The 22,690-nt window shown below is 44.4% G+C and overlaps 1 protein-coding gene across 3 annotated transcripts in view; it reads left to right on the top strand.

The window, feature by feature from the left end:
* The window catches only part of LOC119955646 (tau-tubulin kinase 2-like), a 355,242-nt gene that overhangs the window by 310,949 nt on the left and 21,603 nt on the right, over nt 1–22,690 (top strand). For 2 of the 3 annotated variants that reach the window (XM_038782072.1, XM_038782081.1), the window contains exon 14: nt 1,682–1,927. The exons of the other annotated variant lie outside the window; for it this stretch is intronic. In XM_038782072.1, coding sequence (XP_038638000.1) covers nt 1,682–1,927 — 246 coding nt within the window. The remainder of the gene's footprint in view (nt 1–1,681; nt 1,928–22,690) is intronic. 3 annotated transcript variants of the gene reach the window in all.

The raw sequence follows: 22,690 nt of genomic DNA, 5'->3' as shown, positions 1-22,690 counted from the left end.
TTTAGACCCTAATGTTTGCCCCTTTCCAGTCTGGAATCTTAATCCATGACTGATTTTTATTCTTTTCCAACTTAATATATTGAATGTATTATATTATGATCGGTACTTCCCAACTGCTCCCCCACTCTGGCGTTCTCTACCTGCCCTGCCTCGTTTCCGAGGACCGGATCCCGCACAGCTTGCTCTGTGGTGGAACTGGAAATGTACTGTTCTAGAAAGTTCCCCTGCACACACTGGGGGAATTTCTGTACCCTTTTCCCAGTCTACCTTAGGGTAATTGAAACCCCTAACTATCAAAACCCTATTGCGCTGCAGGTTTCCATAATCTGCCTACAAATGGTCACTTCCACTTTCTCCCCAGTATTTGGAGGCCTATAGTAAATACCAAACAAGGTCACCGCTCCTTTCCTGTTTCTCACCTCCAACCTTATAGATTCTAATTCAGGAACTGCATCTCATTCAAGGTCTATGATACTGTCTTTGAAAAGACTGCTACACTTCCTCCCTTTTTACCCACCCTGTTCCTCCTAAAAATCGTATGACCTGGGATGTTAAGTATCCGGTCTGGCTTGAGCCACGTTTCTGTCAATGCTACTGTCATATTCCCCTCGAGCAATTTCTCCTTCCAGTTCCCCAATTTTGTTCACTATACTCAGTGCATTTACATGCGTACAATTTAACCTTGTCATTTTCTCTTTCTTGTTGACAGTGAACAAATAAATGGTTGCCTTTGGGAGGCAATCATTTATTTGTTCACTGTCAACACTCAAACCTTCTCTCACTTCCTTTTACCTATTGACTGTAATTTTATCTGGGATATGTAGAGGGAGTGCTGTACTGACATTGCAATACAGACAGAATCAGTACTAGACAAATAGATACCTGTTTCACAGTGCAGCAGTTACAGCTCCCTTAATGGCCTTATTGGTGAACACTCCATACAGTGCAGCACTGAATTATCCAGGCTAACAGTCTGATGTAGTAGCCAATCTTGTCCAGGACAGATTTGAGGGAGTAGGCAATTGGCCTCAGCTCGCCAGAACGAAGGTGGAGGAAATGACAGGGATTCTAGCTGATGATCCCCATTCAGTGACACCTGTCAAGTCCACATCTGTGAACGTGAGTGTAATGCAGTGCATGGTTGTATCACTTTCTGACATGCTGAGCCCGATTTTCAACTCTGTGCTAGTGGGTGGGTTACAATCTCACCTAAGTGTAGGTTTGCACATAAAAATGGCCACTTGGTGAAGCTACTGACGTGCTGGCACCTGAGAAACTCCTCCAGCAGGAAGAGCTGAGCGACTTTTAAAAAAACAGGAAATAAAAATAAAGAATAATGTGTGGCTTCAATGTTGTCTCTTGAGCATCTTATGGCTCTTGATGGAGCAGTTCTTCATCCATTCATTGTCAATCTTTTAAAGAAGCTGTTTTTATCTGTTTTTTGATTTGCAATTCAAAGCATGCTTGGTTATATGTTTGAATGAAAATTTGTTTTTACTAAGATATATTTTCATTTTGGGCACTGACATCACTCCAGACTGAATTCTTTGTGGATTGGATATTTGAAAGTATATTAGAAGTGTATGAGTGTACCTTTAACATGCTTGCATTATTTTTTATGTGAGCAGAAAGCAATCATAATTTTGAATTCACCAATATTCCCATCCATATGTTCTCACAGCTGAACACAACTCATTTGCCACATCCCAACAATCCAAGGATGCAGAATCCCCTCCGATCCCTGAGCCCAGTAGTATTCTTATCCTCTGATTCGGATCCACTTCACAGGAAGCAGTCAGATTTTCACAGGAGCCAGTCAGCTGAGAGCAGTTATTCACGCTCCCCTGGTCGCAGGCAGCTACCCTTCATTCCAGGCCACACCAAGCTGCCTTCTATCATTCGCATCTCCAAAGCTCAGCTCCAACAGGTGAACCAATAGATTATCTTGTTTACAGTATTTTCCACTGAAGTAGAGGATTTTTAATTTAAAGGTTTCCTGAAATGTATCTTTTAGAGTTTTGCACTAACCCTAAAGTTACTGACTTTAAAATGTATTAATGTATTAATCGCTTTATTTCATTTATATTCTGGGACTGCCTTAAGGAATATTCTCTGTTTGGGAAGAACTTTGCAACTTTTAATGAGTAGAACTTTTGAATGAGTAATCAATTGGTAAATATAGTATTGACTTGTTGGAATGAGAAAACATTTTTTAATAAGGTTATACTTAACTGCATTATTGAATTAATGCTTCTCACTACATCAGTAAAGATACCACTAAATGGCTGTTGAAAAGTAATTGGTCATAATGAGTGAGTCGGTGATCACGATCTGGACAGTTATCCCTCATTCAGATTAAACTTCATTCACATATTTTTGTAAAATGAGGCACAGTCAAACAAGCCGATTTATATTTAAATACTGGCAAAAATGTGCATTAATTTCCAGAAGTAAGAGGGAAAAACATGTACTGCAGAATAACAATTGGACCTTTGCTGAGAAAATAGTCTCAAAGCCCTAATGACATCACAACTGGAGGTTAAACAAGGCACTGTTACTCAAACAATGTAAAATGTGTATATTGTAACTGTTCAAATCCCATGCATTTTATTGATTGTGCATAGTACTACAATAAAATAAATGAAATCTATCCATGTGCTGCTGTCTAGATGCCCCTATGTGGCCTGTGTGAAGTTTTTTGCATACAAGGTGCAAAGGGTGCTTTGTTGAAGTTTCATGTAAGCTAGGTGCAATAATACTTGTTTAATCATGTGCAATTGTCCCAGCATTTCACATTATTAATGTGTAATGACAATGATAAGGGATTGAGTGAAACAATATTCAATAAGTATGAGAAATAAATAGGTCAGTTAATTTGTTGATATCTACATTGCAAGAATACAGTCATTCTCATCAGATACTGGGCACCACGGTAGCATGGTGGTTAGCATCAATGCTTCACAGCTCCAGGGTCCCAGGTTCGATTCCCGGCTGGGTCACTGTCTGTGCGGAGTCTGCACGTCCTCCCCGTGTGTGCGTGGGTTTCCTCCGGGTGCTCCAGTTTCCTCCCACAGTCCAAAGATGTGCGGGTTAGGTGGATTGGCCAGGCTAAATTGCCCTTAGTGTCCTAAAAAATAATGTTAATGGGGGTTGTTGGGTTACTGGTATAGGGTGGATACGTGGGCTTGAGTAGGGTGATCATTGCTCGGCACAACATTGAGGGCCGAAGGGCCTGTTCTGTGCTGTACTGTTCTAGTTCTAATTCTAATATATTTGTATTAAATAAACCAAGAACTTACTCACAAGCCAGTGCTACAGGTCATCTAAATGCTGTTTAGACAAATTTAGATATTGAAGTAGGGGTTAAGAGAAGGCAATATAGCAACACAAGCAAGCAACAACTTGAGAGATCAGTCAGATGAGATTTGATATATTCCACAAATCAAACTTTGATTCTGCATTATGCGGTGGTATAGAAAGAAAGAATTTGCATTTATATGGCATCTTCATGAGGGTAATTCACAGCCAATTAAATATTCAGATACGCTCATGCCAGGAAACACAGCAGCCAGTTTGCATGCAGCAAGTTCCCGTGAACAGCAGAGATCAATAACCAGAAAATCTATTTTAGTAATATTGATTTAAAGATATGAATAGGAAGAAAGACTTGAAAACTTGGGGATATTTGAAACAGATGAGGTTGCAGAATGATTTGATGGAGTAGTTTAAAACTAAAGAGGTGTGGATGGATTATGTCAAGAGACTTTTTCTTGATTGAACAATTTAGCACAAGAGGAGTCTTGATATAAGTTTGAAGGCAAGAGGAGTACTTTCTTTTTACATGAGTGGCCATGAGCAGAAATATCGGGAATTTCCTCGCACCGCACGAAGGAGAGAGATTTGATGAGTGGTTAGGAATTTGAGGAATGGCCACTAAGTTGGTATTTCCCAGTACCGAACTGTGGAACATTTTGGCAGATATCTTGAAACAAGCCCTTTTCCTGCTCTTTCACCTGGGAAGGATTCTTAGTGTAAGACGATACAATGAAGGGAGAAGAGTAAGTAAATCGATTGGAGATGCTGGAACTGTTATCTTTGGTGAAGAGAAGGCAAGAGGAAATTTGATAGAGGTATTCAAATCATGAGGGGGCTGGACAGAGTAAATAGGAAACATCTTCCCACTGGTGGAAGGATTGAGAACGAGAGGGCGCTAGAATTCGGAAAAGAAACAATGGAGACTTGAGGAGAACCTTTTTCATGCCGCAAATGTTTCAGAGAGCATAATGGAGGTGTGTTCAATCGAGGCATTTGAGAAGGAATTGGATTATTATCTGAAATGGATGAATGTGAGCAGTTACAGCGGGAGGTTAGAGAATGGCATTAGACTCATTGCCCATTCGGAGAGCTGGGATAAAAGAGAATAAAAGCAAGACTTGCATCTTTCAGAACCTCCAAATGCCTCGAAGCACTTTACAGGGAATGAAGTACTTTAGGTGCAGTAATGTATAAATGTAAAGTAAATCTGCAAAAATAAAATAGTAGTTGAGTGAAGCACAAAACAAGATGCTGAAACCAAAAAGCAGGGTAGTCCGTATCCGTGTAAAGAACAGATAAGAATATCCTGTGGACATAGTCCTTAAGAACAGAAGAAATAGGGACAGATGTATGCCCCCTCAAATCTGCTCTGGCATTTAATAACATCATGACTGAATTTGTACATGGACTCCACTTTCCCACCCTATCCCCATGTCCCTTGATTCCTTTAGGGCCCAAGAATCTTATCAATCTCAGTCTTGAATATACTCAGTAACTAAGCATCCACAGCCATATTTCCCCACCAGTGACTTGAGCATGTATTCCAAACTGACACTCCTAGTGCAGTATTACTGGGGTACTGCAGTGTCAGAGGAGCCTTATTTCAGAGGACATAAGAACATAAGAACTAGGAGCAGGAGTAGGCCATCTGGCCCCTCGAGCCTGCTCCGCCATTCAATTAGATCATGGCTGATCTTTTGTGGACTCAGCTCCACTTTCCGGCCCGAACACCATAACCCTTAATCCCTTTATTCTTCAAAAAACTATCTATCTTTACCTTAAAAACATGTAATGAAGGAGCCTCAACTGCTTCACTGGGCAAGGAATTCCATAGATTCACAACCCTTTGGGTGAAGAAGTTCCTCCTAAACTCAGTCCTAAATTTACTTCCCCTTATTTTGAGGCTATGCCCCCTAGTTCTGCTGTCACCCGCCGGTGGAAACAACCTGCCCGCATCTATCCTATCTATTCCCTTCATAATTTTAAATGTTTCTATAAGATCCCCCCTCATCCTTCTAAATTCCAACGAGTACAGTCCCAGTCTACTCAACCTCTCCTCATAATCCAACCCCTTCAGCTCTGGGATTAACCTAGCGAATCTCCTCTGCACACCCTCCAGCGCCAGTACGTCCTTTCTCAAGTAAGGAGACCAAAACTGAACACAATACTCCAGGTGTGGCTGTACTAACACCTTATACAATTGCAACATAACCTCCCTAGTCTTAATCTCCATCCCTCTAGCAATGAAGGACAAAATTCCATTTGCCTTCTTAATCACCTGTTGCACTTGTAAACCAACCTTCTGTGACTCGTGCACTAGCGCACCCAAGTCTCTCTGAACAGCGGCATGCTTTAACATTTTATCGTTTAAATAATAATCCCGTTTGCTGTTATTCCTACCAAAATGGATAACCTCACATTTGTCAACATTGTATTCCATCTGCCAGACCCTAGCCCATTCACTTAACCTATCCAAATCCCTCTGCAGACTTCCAGTATCCTCTGCACTTTTCGCTTTACCACTCATCTTAGTGTCATCTGCAAACTTGGACACATTGCCCTTGGCAATGTTAAAGTTGTTTAAAATCTTCCCTCTTGGGTGAATGTAAAGGTCCCATGGCAATATTTCAAAGAAGAATGGTGGGAGGGTTCGCCTTAGCTGATGAACATTTTGGTAAATTCCCACTGCTTGCCTAGCAAGGAAGACTCATTTGTTGGAACATTGATTAACAGAGTTGATAAGTACTTAGTCCAAGCCTTGCGTGGGAAATGATGAAGTGCCATGCCTGCCCTCCAGGGTATTCATTAGCTGTTCAGCATAAACAGCAATCTTCATTCCCTCCAGTCACTTCCCCAACAAATTGATCTCAGGTCCGCAGATCTGAATCAGAGGAAGCCTTCCCGAATCACAGAATTGTTACGCTACAAAACTAGGCCATTTGGCTCATCATGTCTGCACCGGTTATCATGACTTTGTGCCTTTCCCCTGCCTTTACCCTATATCCCTGCACATTGTTTCTATTCAGATAATCATCTAATGCCTCAATTGAACTTGCCTCCACCACATTTCCAGGTGGTGCATTCCAGACCAGAACCATTTATTGTGTGAAAAGTTTTTTCCCCAGGTCATCTTGCTTCTTTTCCAAATCACTTTAAATCTTTGCCTCCTTGTTCTTGATCCTTTTACGAGTGGGAATGGTTTCTCCCCTTCTCATTGTGCTCCCAGTAGCTCTGAACTGTGATGGAAATTTGTTCATCCACAGCCACAGTGTTAATCTTAATATTGCTGCTGTTAAAGAAAGATGAGAGAGAACAAATCACTTTGCTCCTTGTTGCAATGCCACTGACCTGTGCCGCCTCCTTGAACATCAAGGTACCAGTATCAATCCACAGATTGCTCATAACCCAGTTGTATTTTTCAATCAATACTCCACTTGATCCATGCAAAGCACAGTATTGATATTTGGGCACATCCCACCATTTGTGATGAGTAGGATGGAGAGTTCTGCCAGCAACATGATATTCTCTATAAATAAAAATGAAAGTCACAATAGTTTTAGAGTAGAACAACCACTCGGATTTTATGAAATACTACCACCATATGATTGTTGAAGACATTAAATTGCTATCACCCTTCTTTTGCACATGTTTCCCAGCTGCTCACCTTGTGTAAAATTCATTGTACTGTCCTGGCTTTTAGTTTGAGGCACTGGATTGAAATCAATATGGAATTGCACTGAGTCTCAAGCTTTCATACTAAGTCTGCAAAGTATGAATGACTCTTCAAGGTATCATAATTAAGGCATGCCTACTTCCCATTCTGTCAGTGTTGATGCAACTGTGTGCAAAAACTAATCTCAACAAATTAGGCATATGGTTAAAAGCAAACTACTGCGGATGCTGGAATCTGAAAACAAAAGAGAAAATGCTGGAAAATCTCAGCAGATCTGGCAGCATCTGTAGGGAGAGAAAAGAGCTAATGTTTCGAGTCCAGGTGACCTTTTGTCAAAGCTGGGCTTTTACAAAGGGTCATCCGCTTTAACAAAGGGTCATCTGGACTCGAAACATTAGCTCTTTTCTCTCCCTACAAATGCTGCCAGACCTGAAATTTTCCAACATTTTATCTTTTGTTTTTAGGCGTATGGTTCTCTGATATAAATAGATTTTAAATTTGTTAGACTTTTACTATCTCTGTTCCTGAACAGCTGTGTACTGGAAATGCAACCAATAGTTGTCCTCTGGAGTAATCTTTTAAGAAAGGTCACCATTTCAATCATTAAATATAAAATTTCAATACAATGGTTGTTTTGATATGTTCTCTGTCAGTGATTTAATTCATGACTTCTGTCTACAAGGACTTGGTCTGTGTCAGTAGAGTATTCCTTTAACTCCCTTGCACATGTCTGATAGTTAAGTTACATGATGAGGTGAGTCTTGAAGAAAAGCAGATTCATATCTGAAGAGCATTTTTTTTATAAAGCTGTAACAGAATCATGGAATTTGGCTGCTATTTTGACTGCAGAGTTCAGATTAAGTCATTCGTAATCGATGTAGTTATATTATGTACATTCCTGTTCCTCAGTTATTAGAAAAGTGGTGCCTGCCAGTTGATGTTCGGGTGTAGCAACCTCAATTGATTCATATCTAAACCAATTATATTGAAGTCCTATCCTGCCTTTTCTGCCTGATGATTTCCATCACAAGCTCATTTTTATTCAAACACAAAACACCATAGGAAAGTTTTATCTCGACTGTGATGGGCTTGCAATGTGGCTGGATTCTTGAATATCACTGCTGTACTGTGGGAGAACACCTCAGAGGGCTCTTGCAGCGAGGCAATATGGGTAGATCTGAGGAATAACAAGGGTGCAATCACAATGTTGGGGGTTTACTACAGACCTCTCAACGGCCAGCGAGAGCTACAGGAGCAGATATGGTGGCAGATTTTTGGAAAGGTGTGAAAGCAGCAGGGTGATTTGAACCTCCCCTATTTTGACTGGGACTCACTTAGTGCTAGGGGGGTTGGATGAGGCAGAGTTTGTAAGGTGTATCCAGAAGGGTTTCTTGAAACAATATGTAGACAGCCCAACTAGGGAAGGGGCCGTCTTGACCTAGTATTGGGGAATGAGCCTGGCCAGGTGGTCCAGGTTTCAGTAGGGAACAGTGACCATAATTCAGTAAGTTTTAAGGTGCTGTTAGATAAAGATGAGGGTAGTCCTCGGGTGATGGTGCTAAATTGGGGGAAGGCTAACTATAATAATATTAGGCAGGAACTGAAGAATCTAGATTGGGGGCGGATGTTTGAGGGTAAATCAACATCTGACACATGTCAGTTAATAGGGATTCAGGACCGGCATGTTCCTGTGAGGAAGAAGGTATGGCAAGTTTCAAAAACCTTGGATAATTAGGGGCTGGTTTAACACCGGGCTAAATCGCTGGCTTTGAAAGCAGACCAAGGCAGGCCAACAGCACGGTTCAATTCCCGTACCAGCCTCCCCGAACAGGCGCCGGAATGTGGTGACTAGGGGCTTTTCACAGTAACTTCATTTGAAGCCTACCTGTGACAATAAGCGATTTTCATTTCATTTCATATTGTGAGCTGTCCAAAATAAAGAAGAAGCATGTTTAAGGGCTGGAAACAGACTACGCCCATGAGGAATATAAGGAAAGTAGGAAGGAGCTTAAGCAAGGAGTCAGAAGGGCTAAAAGGGTCACTAAAAGTCACTGACAAAGAAGATTAAGGAAAATCCCAAGGCTTTTCATATGTATATAAAGAGCAAGAGGGTAGCCAGGGAAAGGGTTGGCCCATTCCAGAAGACGGAGGGAGTCCAGTGTGGAGCCAGAGGAAATGGAAGAGCTACTAAATGAGTACTTTGCATCAGTATTCACCAAAGAGAAGGACTTGATGGATGATAAGTTTGGGGAAGGGTGTGTACATAGTTTAGTTCACATTGAGATCAAAAAGGAGGAAGTGATGGGCGTCTTGAAAAATATTATGGTAGTTAAGTCCCCAGGGCCTGATGGGACTACCCCAAAATACTGAGGGAGGCAAGGGAGGAAATTGCTGGGGCCTTGACATAAATCTTTGTATTCTCATTGGCTACAGGTGAGGTCCCAGAGGACTGGAGAACAGCTAATGTTTAAGAAAGGTAGCAAGGACATTGCAGGAAATTGCAGGCATGTGAGCCTTATGTCAGTGGTAGAGAAATTAATGACAGGATTTACACCCATTTGGAAGCAAGTGGGGGTATTAGCGATAGGCAGCATGGTTTTGTGAAGGGGAGGTCGTGTCTCACTAACTTGATCACTAACTTTTTCGAGGAAGTGACAAAGATGACTGGTGAAGGTAGGGCAGTGGATAGAGAGTAGCAGTGGAAGGGTGCTTTTCTAAATGCAGGGCTGTGACTAGTGGTGTTCCGCTGGGATCGGCGCTGGGACTTTTGCTTTTTGTAGTATATATAAATTATTTGGAGGAAAATGTAACTGGTATGATTAGTAAGTTCATGGACGACACAAAAGTTAGTGGAATTGTGGATAGCGATGAGGATACAGCAGGATATAGATCAGTTAGAGACTTGGGCAGAGAGATGGCAAATGGAGTTTAATCTGGACAAATGAGGTAATGCATTTTGGGCGATCTAATACAGGTGGGAAATATATAGTAAATATCAGAACTCTTAAAACTATTGACAAGCAGAGGGATGTGGGCGTACAGGTCCACAGGTCACAAAGTGGCAACGCAGGTGGAGAAGGTAGTCAAGAAGGGATATGGCATGCTTGCCTACATCAGTGTGGCGTTGAGTATAAAATTGGCAAGTCATACTGCAGCTGTATAGAATCTTAGTTAAGCCACACTTGGAGTATAGTGTTCAATTCTGGGCACCACACTACCAGAAGGATGTGGAGGCTTTGGAGGGGTACAGAAGAGGTTTACCAGGATGTTGCCTGGTATAGAAGGCATTACCTAGGAGGAGAGGTTGGATAAACTCAGTTTGTTCTCACTGGAACGGCGGAGGTTGAGGGGCGACCTGATAGAAGTCTACAAACAATGAGCGACACGGACAAAGTGGATAGTCAGAAGCTTTTTCCCAGGGTGGAAGAGTCAATTACTAGGGGGCATAGGTTTAAGGTCAAAGTTTAGGGGAGATGTGCGAAGGAAGATTTTTTTTACACAGAGGGTAGTGAGTGCCTGGAACTCGCAGATGGTAGCAGCAGTGACATTTAAGGGGCGCGTGACAACATAAATAGGATGGGAATAGCGGGATACAGACCCCACAGTAGTGTAAAAGATTTTAGGTTAGATGGGCAGCATGGGCTTGGAGGGCCAAAGGGCCTGTTCTGGGGCTGTACTTTTCTTTGTTCTTTTGTAAGTCTGTGTCTAAGAGATCTGTTGTTGGAAAAATAGCAGTTCGCAATAAAAGCCTTGACTACCTAAAGTGAGTCACTTTGCCAGCACACAATCCTGAAGTTGATCCTGTTTTACACTCTGACTCGCACATACAACTGAAAGAGCTCAACATACCAGTCAACAAGACACAAAATACAAGCATCTACACCACTCAGTGTAGTTGGTGTATTGTAACCTCCAAAAAAAACTATTAAAATTGCCCCTGTTGGGGAACAAAACCTGAAGATTACAAGAAGTATGACAAGTTTTTGGATGAAATGCAAGTCCAACAAGCATTCACTGTGCAAGAACATAATATGCACCTAAGGAAAAGCCATGGGTGAGTTGCATATTTTGGAACAAAGACCAGAACTATTAGCTGACTATTCAATTTCTGGTAAGTTTTTCCATTATTTATGATGCTATCAAAAGTACTTGTATAACAATCTCTGCTTTATTACTTATGGTATTTTTAATGATATGCTTGCAGACCACAAAGGTACAAAGCTTTATTGGAAAGGTGTTTACAGGCTGATAGGATACACTGGCTGATAACATCATTATAGGTCACATGATGGGACTCCTAAAGAGACCTTGTTTCAAATAGGAAGAAAATGATTACACAACACTTTTCTACCCTTTTATATTAGAGGTCTCTGCAATGAAACACATCATAATATTAATAATCAAAATTTACAGTATGAACAATAAATAAACAAACCCCAACAGTCTAGGTTTGGCAGGATGTCTATTTTTGTGTGTTTGTCAGCAAACCTCAGGCGCCTACTTTTAGTATTGACTGTAAGCTTTGGTGTTTTTGGTTTAGTTTGGGTGTCGTCAATAGTGTCTCGGGTAGAGTCGATGTAGTGTTCGGAGGTTGACTGTGTTGAAGTGTCCTTATCTAGGGTACTGTCTACCACAGTTATTTCTGGTATTGTCAGGTTCTCAGGGATGTCTAGGTCTCGGTCTTCACTTGGCACGGTTTGTTGCGGGCTCTTGGTTGATTCTGTTCCTAGCAAACTAGTTCTCGTTGGTAAAAGTTGATCAGTGTCTCTCCTTCACGGTATATCATCCCGAGTTTGAACGGTGTGAAGATCAGTCCTGTCTGTGCTAAGACGATGGCATTCATTCACTTCTCACTAGTGGTGTAGTTCCTTGCCAATAATTCCGCACCTTTCCAAGAAACACGATGTTTAGACCTGTTCTCACGTTGCAAAACTTCGCTGTTTCATCTCAACAATTTCTCTTGTCTGAGGCGGCTTCAGCAAATCAAAAGCTGTGCATAACTGGAGTTTTATCATGAGTAATTCCAGAGAACTTTGGGTTGTCAAATGTGTTGTATTTCTCAATGTCATCATGAACTGGCTCAGTTGTTTAGCCAATGATTCTTGCACACAAGTTACCTTCAATGAATGCTTAATTGTCTGAACAAACCTTTCAGCTTGTCCATTGTTGGCAGGATGATGAGGAGCAGATCGGTTGTGTTGGGTTGGATTCTCCTTTAGATAATGTGTGAATTCTTGCGAAATGAACTGGTAAGTTGTCAGGGTAACTATATCTTCCAAAACTCTCCCCCAATCTTTCTATTGTTCTCTCCGAGGACGTAGTGTTCATAATGGTGACATTAGGCCATTTCGAGTCTGCGTCTACCACGCCTGTGGAATTCATTACCACAGGAAGTAGTTGACTCCAAAACATTGATTGTATGGTTTCAAGAAGCAGTTAGATATAGCACTTGGAGCGAAGGGGATGGAAGGATATGGGGGGAAGCGGGAGTAGGCTGTTGAGTTGGATGATCAACCATGGTCATAATGAATGGGGGAGCAGACTGGAAGGGCTGAATGGCCTCACCCTGCCCCTATTTTTTCTTTTCCATGTTTCTAATGAAAAACATTCATCCTTCGAATGATTCGGCATATTGCCGTGGTCCTTCTGGCTATTCCAATGGGTGTAATGACACTAGTAAAGGCAGGTTTTGAACCTTTGCATACGCCGAACACGTGCCCATCTTCTCGATTTCGCTATCTATTATTATAGAATTTACAGTACAGAAGGAGGCCATTCGGCCCATCGAGTCTGCACCGACTCCTGGAAAGAGCACCCTACCCAAGGTTAACACCTCCACCCTATCCCCATAACCCAGTAACCCCACCCAACACTAAGGGCAATTTTGGACACTAAGGGCAATTTATCATTGCCAATCCACCTAACCTGCACATCTTTGGACTGTGGGAGGAAACCGGAGCACCCGGAGGAAACCCACGCACACACGGGGAGGATGTGCTGACTCCACACAGACAGTGACCCAAGCTGGAATCGAAACTGGGACCCTGGAGCTGTGAAGCCATTGTGCTATCCACAATGCTACCATGCTGCCCAATCGAGCCCTGGCCACTAAAAATAGCGTTTGGCTATCTCCTTATTACCCCACAATAACCTTCATTAAGTTAGTTTTGGATATGAGGCATGGTGCACAGTGGTTAGAACTGCTACCTCACAGGGTCAGGCACCCGAGTTCAATTCTAACCTCGGGTGACTGTCCGTGTGGAGTTTGTACGTTCTCCCCAAGTCTGCGTGAGTTTTCTCCGGGTGCTCCGGTTTCATCCCACAGTTCAAAAATGTGCAGGCTATGTGTATTGGCCAAGCTAAATTGCCCCTTAATGCCCAGGGATGTGCAGGTCAGGTTATGGGATTACGGGGATAGGACAGGTAGCCACTCGTAATGGGCACAGTGCTCTTTTGAAGGGTCGAATGGCCTTGCACTGAGGGGATTCTATGTTTTCTTAACAATGGTGGAATGAGGCGACCCGGTGGGAAGCACTACTGCCTCACAGCGCCAAGGACCTGGGTTCGATCCCAGCCCTGGGTCACTGTCCGTGTGGAGTTTTCACATTCTCCCCGTGTCTGCATGGGTCTCACCCCCACAACCCAGGCAGGTGGATTGGGCACGCTCAATTGCCCCTTAATTGGAAAATAAATTATTGAGGACTTTTTTTTTTTAATTTTTAAACAATGGTGGAATGAAGACCCTCAGTCCCCAGAGGAGACTACCAGCCCGTACAGATAGTTCGAGCCTTCAGGTAACATATGGATTCATCTCTGGGTTTGCTCCCTCAGTCTTGCCACAAAGTGCCATGTCCATAACTTCTGACAGTAGTGGATTATTTCTGATATATTTTTTACCGTGTCCTGTGGTTACTGATCTCTTTGAAATAGAAAATATTACCACTGATTACCATTGTTACCATTAAATATTACCATTGATTACTTGTTTGAGGACCCCTGTCTTGACCAGTCCTCTAATTCTACCTCAACATCAGGCATGATGGAGTACGGCACTGACTTAGCCTTTAGGAACCTTGACTGTCTTTTGTATTTATCTTCAGCTTGACTGAGATCTCTTTCAAGCTTCCCAGCTCTCCATTAAAGACTGTTTCTTTAAAATCTTCAGGAGACCTGCTTCGGACTCCGACATGAGATTCACCTCAGCCGAATTTAGCTTGATTCTCTCAATTGAGGCTCTCCCCATGAGGGCTGAATAGTTACCTTTAGTGACGTGCAAGGATGTCCACAGTCTGTTTAGCTGCACATTTGTATCAATACAGCTCTTGAGCGGAGCCACTTTACCGTTATATGTTCTTAGTATTATCTTTGAAATTTGTGCGGTGATATGGCATAGTTTCTCCAGATAAACAGTTTATAGTACGAACAAAACTGGTGCTCCAGTGTCTAGCTCCATTTTCACCAGTTGTCCGTCCAGTAAAGGAGTGGCCCAGTAATGGGATTGTTTTGCCTGTAATAGTAAGGAAGTTCACAACAGTTTATCATCTGACTGTGACTCTGGTCCTTTTTTTCACCTTTTTTGTATCACTTTTGGATCCTTTTCTCTCATGGATGGCACGGCAGCACAGTGGTTAGCACAGCTGCTTCACAGCGCCAGGGAAATGGTTCGATTCCCGGCTTGGGTCACTGTCTGTGCGGAGTCTGCACGTTCTCCCCGCGTATGCATGGGTTTCCTCCGGGTGCTCTGGTTTCCTCCCACAAGTCCCAAAAGACGTGCTGTTAGGTGAATTGGACGTTTTAAATTTTCGCTCAGTGTACCCAGAGTGTGGCGACTAGGGCATTTTAACAGTAACTTGGTTGCAGTGTTAATTGATTATTGTTTTTCCATTTGATACACTTGGTTCTTTTTATGGTTCTTGCTTTTTATAGTTCTTGTTTGGAACTTGTTTCTTTCCCCAACATGAACATTTGACGTTTCCCTTTTTACCACAATTCATGCATTTTGCTCTTTGTACCACCTCTGTTGGGCGCCCAGCTTTTGCACATTGGTGACAATTTCGAACCTGTGTCTCTGTTCGGGTCTCGGACAACATTTTATGGATTTTACTGCTCAAACTTAATTGTTGGGCTTCCCTAGCTTCTGATTCTATAGAGATTGTAACTTCTAAAGTCTTCTTTAGGTTTAAGTGCTTTCCGATAACAGCCTTTTTGGATAGCTTTGCTTCTTTCTTTGTTAGAAAATATTTTATTGAAACAGTTGTAATTTTCACAATTTAACATGTTGACTTTTCTAAAACAACCGTGCAGGTTGACGCACAAAATACCCCCTAAAAGAACAACAAACAATAAACCACGTCCCCCACTTCTCCCGCCCTGTCCCCAATTACCGTATACTACGTTCCCTGTCCTTATTTAACATTACCATGCCTCCTGTTTTCTTCCCCACCCCCACCCCACTTTTCCCTTTTTCCACCCCTTACTGCTGACGTTCAATTTTTGTTGAAGAAATCGCTGCATGGCTGCCAACTCTGGGCGAATCCCTGTATTGATCCTCTCAGAGCGAACTTGATTTTCTCCAGACTGAGAAACCCTACCATATTGCTGACCCACACGGGGTCTTCGGTGGCTCCGAGTCCCTCCGTCTCAGCAAGATCAGTCTCCGGGCCACCAGGGAGGAGAAGGCCAGGATATCCCCCCCCACTTTGCCCCCGAATTCTCCAACACCCCAAATATTGCCAATTCTGGACTCTGAGTTACTCTACCGTCCAGGACTTCTGACATAACATCCGCAAATCCCTGCCAGAATTCCCTCCGTTTCGGACATGCTCAAAACATATGAACATGGTTGGCCGGGCTTCCCCCACACTGCCCACATCTGTCCTCCATCTCTTCGAAGAACCTACTCATCCGGGCTACCGTTATGTAGGCCCTGTGAACTACCTTGAACTAAATCAAGCTGAGTCTAACACAGGACTTGGATGCATTTACCCTTTTCACGGCTTTTTCTCACAGTTCAGTTTCCAGCACCCCTCCTAGCTCCTCTTCACCTCTCTGATAGGGGCACCTTCCCACTCTAACAATTCCCTGTATATCTCCGAAACCTTCCCACCTCCAACCACTGTTTTTGACAGCACTTTATCCTGTAGTCCCCTCGGGGAGGCGAAGAAAGCTTGGGACCTGCCTCCGTACAAAGTCCCGCACTTGAAGGTACCAAAACCCGTTCCCACCTGGCAAATCAAACTCCTCCTCCAATGTCTCCAAGGTGGGAAAGCCCTCCTTTTTACATAGAATTTACAGTGCAGAAGGAGGCCATTCGGCCCATCGAGTCTGCACCGGCTCTTGGAAAAAGCACCCTACGCAAGGTCAACACCTCCACCGTATCCCCATAACCCAGTAACCCCACCCAACACTAAGGGCAATTTTGGACACTAAGGGAAATTTATCATGGCCAATCCACCTAACCCTGGATGTATAGATCCTCAAACCTCTCAATCCCTGCCCACTGCCATACCTGAAAGCCCCCATCCAGCCCCCCCGGGACAAACCGGTGATTGTCACAGATCGGTGACCACACTGACACCCCCTCCAGTCTAATATGCTGCCTCCATTGCCCCCACACCCTCAGTGCTGCCACCACCGCAGGGCTTGTGGAGTACCGAGCCGACGAGAACAGCAGGGGCGCCGCCAGTAAAGCCTTGCGACTCGTTCCTTTACAGGATGCTGCCTCCATTCGCTCCCAGACTGACCCCTCCCCCACTACCCACTTCCTGACCATCGATATGTTGGCAGCCTAGTAATAGTTAATAAAGCTCGGGAGAGCCAAGCCCCCTTCCCCGCAGGGCCGTTCCAGGAGTGCCCTCCTTACTCTCAGGGTTTTACCTGCCCATATAAACCTCGATTCCCATGTTGCCTCCCGGGTGCCAGGGCCAGGGATGTCTCGGATCGTGTCTTCAGGATCCTGAAGGGGGAGGGTGAGCAGCCAGAAGTCGTGGTGCACATTGGTACCAACGACATAGGTAGGAAAAAGGGTGTGGAGGTAATAAACAAGTTTAGAGAGTTAGGCTGGAAGTTAAAGGCCAGGACAGACAGAGTTGTCATCTCTGGTTTGTTGCCGGTGCCACGTGATAGCGAGGCTAGGAATAGGGAGAGAGTGCAGTTGAACACGTGGCTGCAGAAATGGTGTATGAGGGAGGGCTTCAGGTATTTGGATAATTGGAGTGCATTCTGGGGAAGGTGGGACCGGTACAAGCAGGACGGGTTGCATCTGAACCAGAGGGGCACCAATATCCTGGGGGGGGAGGTTTTCTAGTACTCTTCGGGAGGGTTTAAACTAATTTGGCAGGGGAATGGGAACCGGATCTGTAGTCCAGCAACTAAGGAAGCCGATATTCAGGACGCCAAAGCACGTAGTGATGCAGTGGGGAAGGTAACACTGACAAAGGAGAGTACTTGCAGGCAAGGAGATGGGTTGAAGTGTGTATACTTTAACGCAAAAAGCATCAGGAATAAGGTGGGTGAACTTAAGGCATGGACCGGTACTTGGGACTACGGTGTGGTGGCCATCACGGAAACTTGGATAGAAGAGGGGCAGAAATGTTTGTTGGAGGTCCCTGGTTATAGATGTTTCAACAAGATTAGGGAATTAGGGAGGATGGTAAAAGAGGTGGGGGGGGGGGGGGGTGGCATTGTTAATTAGAGATAGTATAACAGCTGCAGAAAGGCAGTTCGAGGGGGATCTGCCTACTGAGGTAATATGGGTTGAAGTCAGAAATAGGAAAGGAGCAGTCACCTTGTTGGGAGTTTTCTATAGGCCCCCCCAATAGCAGCAGAGATGTGGAGGAACAGATTGGGAAACAGATTTTGGAAAGGTGTGGCAGTCACAGGGTAGTAGTCATGGGTGACTTCAACTTCCCAAACATTGAGTGGAAACTCTTTAGATCAAATAGTTTGGATGGGGTAGTGTTTGTGCAGTGTGTCCAGGAAGCTTTTCTAACACAGTATGTAGATTGTCTGACCAGAGGGGAGACTATATTGGATTTAGTACTTGGTAATGAACCAGGGCAGGTGATAAATTTGTTAGTGGGGGAGCATTTTGGAGGTAGTGACCACAATTCTGTGACTTTCACTTTAGTTATGGAGAGGGATAGGTGCGTCCAACAGGGCAAGGTTTATAATTGGGGGAAGGGTAAATACAATGCTGTCAGACAAGAATTGAAGTGCAGAAGTTGGGAACATAGGCTGTCAGGGAAGGTCACAAGTGAAATGTGGAACTTGTTCAAGGAACAGGTACTGCGTGTTTTTGATATGTATGTCCCTGTCAGGCAGGGAAGAGATGGTCGAGTGAGGGAACCATGGTTGACAAGAGAGGTTGAATATCTTGTTAAGAGGAAGAAGGAGACTTATGTAAGGCTGAAGAAACAAAGGTTCAGACAGGGCGCTGGAGGGATACAAGATAGCCAGGAGGGAACTGAAGAAAGGGATTAGGAGAGCTAAGAGAGGGCATGAAAAATCTTTGGCAGGTAGGATCAAGGAAAACCCCAAGGCCTTTTACACATATGTGAGAAATATGAGAATGACTAGAGCGAGGGTAGGTCCGATCAAGGACAGTAGCGGGAGATTGTGTATTGAGTCTGAAGAGATAGGAGAGGTCTTGAACAAGTATTTTTCTTCAGTATTTACAAACGAGAGGGGCCATATTGTTGGGAGAGGGCAGTGTGAAACAGACTGATAAGCTCGAGGAGATACTTGTCAGGAAGGAAGATGTGTTGCGCGTTTTGAAAAACTTGAGGATAGACAAGTCCCCCGGGTCTGACGGGATATATCCAAGGATTCTATGGGAAGCAAGAAATGAAATTGCAGAGCCGTTGGCAATGATCTTTTCGTCCTCGCTGTCAACAGGGGTGGTACCAGAGGATTGGAGAGTGGCGAATGTCGTGCCCCTGTTCAAAAAAGGGAACAGTGATAACCCTGGGAATTACAGGCCAGTTAGTCTTACTTCGGTGGTAGGCAAAGTAATGGAAAGGGTACTGAGGGATAGGATTTCTGAGCATCTGGAAAGGCACTGCTTGATTAGGGATAGTCAGCACGGATTTATGAGGGGTAGGTCTTGCCGTACAAGTCTTATTGATTTCTTTGAGGAGGTGACCAAGCATGTGGATGAAGGTAAAGCAGTGGATGTAGTGTACATGGATTTTAGTAAGGCATTTGATAAGATTCCCCATTGTAGGCTTGTGCAGAAAGTAAGGAGGCATGGGATAGTGGGAAATTTGGCCAGTTGGATAACAAACTGGCTAACCGATAGAAGACAGAGAGTGGTGGTGGATGGCAAATATTCAGCCTGGAGCCCAGTTATCAGTGGCGTACCGCAGGGATCAGTTCTGGGTCCTCTGCTGTTTGTGATTTTCATTAATGACTTGGATGAGGGAGTTGAAGGGTGGGTCAGTAAATTTGCAGATGATACGAAGATTGGTGGAGTTGTGGCTAGTGAGGAGGGCTGTTGTCGGCTTCAAAGAGACATAGATAGAATGCAGAGCTGGGCTGAGAAGTGGCAGATGGAGTTTAACCCTGACAAGTGTGAGGTTGTCCATTTTGGAAGGGCAAATATGAATGCGGAATACAGGGTTAACGGTAGGGTTCTTGGCAATGTGGAGGAGCAAAGCGATCTTGGGGTCTATGTTCATAGATCTTTGAAAGTTGCCACTCAAGTGGATAGAGCTGTGAAGAAGGCCTATGGTGTGCTAGCGTTCATTAGCAGAGGGATTGAATTTAAGAGCCGTGAGGTGATGATGCAGCTGTACAAAACCTTGGTCAGGCCACATTTGGAGTATTGTGTGCAGTTCTGGTCGCCTCATTTTAGGAAGGATGTGGAAGCTTTGGAAAAGGTGCAAAGGAGATTTACCAGGATGTTGCCTGGAATGGAGAGTAGGTCATATGAGGAAAGGTTGAGGGTGCTAGGCCTTTTCTCATTAGAACGGAGAAGGATGAGGGGCGACTTGATAGAGGTTTATAAGATGATCAGGGGAATAGATAGAGTAGACAGTCAGAGACTTTTTCCCCGGATGGAACACACCATTACAAGGGGACATAAATTTAAGATAAATGGTGGAAGGTATAGAGGGGATGTCAGAGGTAGGTTCTTTACCCAGAGAGTAGTGGGGGCATGGAATGCACTGCCTGTGGAAGTAGTTGAGTCGGAAACGTTAGGGACCTTCAAGCGGCTATTGGATAGGTACATGGATTAGGGTAGAATAATGGAGTGTAGGTTAACTTCTTAAGGGCAGCACGGTAGCATTGTGGATAGCACAATTGCTTCACAGCTCCAGGGTCCCAGGTTCGACTTCGACTTGGGTCACTGTCTGTGTGGAGTCTGCACATCCTCCACGTGTGTGCGTGGGTTTCCTCCGGGTGCTCCGGTTTCCTCCCACAGTCCAAAGATGTGCAGGTTGGGTGGATTGGCCATGAAAAATTGTCGAAAATTCTATGATTAACCTAGGACAAAAGTTCAGCGCAACATCGTGGGCCGAAGGGCCTGTTCTGTGCTGTATTTCTCTATCTCTATCTCTATCTCGATATCGCCACATTCATACTTCTGAAAAAAGCCTTTGGGATAGAAATCGGGAGACATTGAAAAAAGAAAAGCAGTCTTGGAGGGACCGTCATCTTCATCGTCTGAACCCGACCCGCCAGCGTCAGTGGGAGCATGTCCCATCGACGGAAATCCCTTCTCATTTGATCCACTGCTTTGTCCAAATTTAACTTGTGAAGCTGCCCCCAATCCTTGGCCACTTGAATCCCCAGATACCTAAAACTCTTCCCAACCACTTTAAAAGATAGCTCCTTCAGTCTCCTTTCCTTCCCCAGTGCCTGGCTCACGAACATCTTGCTCGTTCCCATATTTAACCTACAGCCTGAAAATCGCCGAAAATCTCCTAATACCTCCAAGACCCCACCCCCCCTCCATAAAGCAGCAAATCATCTGCATAGAGAGAGATTTTGCCCCCCCCCCCTCCAACCACCACTATACCCCACCAGGCATTCGCTGCTATCAGGGCCATTGCTAAGGGTTCAATGGCCATGGCAAACAGTAATGGGGAGAGCGGGCATCCCTGTCTTGTCCCCAACATAGACTAAAGTATTCTGACTGAAATCGGTTAGTTCGTGTTTGCCACCGGAGCCTGGTACAATAACCGGACCCACTCCACAAATCCCTACCTAAACCTGCCGAAAATATCCCATAGATACTTCCACTCCACCCGGTCGAAAGCCTTCTCCGCATCCGTGGCAACTACCACCTCAGCCTCACACCTCTCCGCTGGCATCATAATTACATTAAGAAGCCGTCTAATATTGGATGTCAGGTGCCTGCCCTTTACAAATCCTGTCTGATCCTCCCCAATTATATCCGGGACACAATCCTCGAGACGAGTGGCCAGGATCTTTGCCAATAATTAGGCATCCACATTCAAGAGGGAGATTGGCCTGTACGATCCACAGCTCTCCAGACCCTTGTCTCACTTCAGGATGAGAGAAATTGATGCCTGTGATAACGTTGGGGGGGTACTCCCAGCTCCTTGGATTTGTTATCTTAAAGCTTTAACCAGGAGCGGTCCCAGTAACCCAGAAAACGTCTTGTAAAATGCCTCTGGGAATCTGTCAGGTCCCATGGCTTTACCTGATTGCATCACCCCCAATCCATCGATCACCTCCCCAAGCCCAATCAGACCCCTCTCCACCAGCTCCTCATTTACCTTTGGAAACTCTAGCCTCCCCAGGAATTGATTCATGCCCTTCTCCCCAACCAGGAGTTCCGACTCGTATAACTGGCTATAAAATTCCCGGAACACTTCATTCACCGCCCCCGAGTCCGTAACTCTCTTCCCCCTCATATCCTTATCTTTATCTTCCCTATTTCTCACTCCCTCCTGTTTCCTCAGCTGATGTGCCAGCATCCTGCTAGCTTTCTCCCCATGTTCATATATAGCACCTTTTACCCTCCTCAGCTGACCCTGCGCCTTACCTGTGGAAAGGAACCCAAACTCCATTTGAAGTCTCTGACGCTCCTTCTGGAGCTCCTCATTTGGAGACTCCAAATATCTCCTGTCCAGCTGTAAACATAGAACATAGACATAGAACAGTACAGCACAGAACAGGCCCCTTGGCCCTCGATGTTGTGCCGAGCTTTGTCCAAAACCAAGATCAAGCTATCCAACTCACTGTCATTGTGGTGTGCTCCATGTGCCCATCCAATAACGGCTTGAAAGTTCCTAAAGTGTCCGACTCCACTATCACAGCAGGCAGTCCATTCCACACCCTAACCACTCTCTGAGTAAAGAACCTACCTCGGATATCCCTCCTATATCTCCCACCCTGAATCTTATAGTTATGCCCCTTGTAACAACTACATCCACCCGAGGAAATAGTCTCTGAACGTCCACTCTATCTATCCCCCTCATCATCTTATAAACCTCTATTGAGTCGCCTCTCATCCTCTTCCGTTCCAAAGAGAAAAGCCTAGCTCCCTCAATCTTTCCTCATAAGACCTACCGTCCAAACCAGGCAGCATCCTGGTAAATCTCCTTTGCACCCTTTCCAATGCTTCCACATCCTTCCTATAGTGAGGTGACCAGAACTGCACACAATATTCCAAGTGTGGTCTCACCAGGGTCATGTGCAGTTGCAGCATAACCCCACAGCTCCTAAACTCAA

This window comes from Scyliorhinus canicula, chromosome 2 (genome assembly GCF_902713615.1).
Source record: "Scyliorhinus canicula chromosome 2, sScyCan1.1, whole genome shotgun sequence".
NCBI classification, from domain to species: Eukaryota; Metazoa; Chordata; class Chondrichthyes; order Carcharhiniformes; family Scyliorhinidae; genus Scyliorhinus; species Scyliorhinus canicula.
This window is presented reverse-complemented; position numbering and strand designations above follow the sequence as displayed.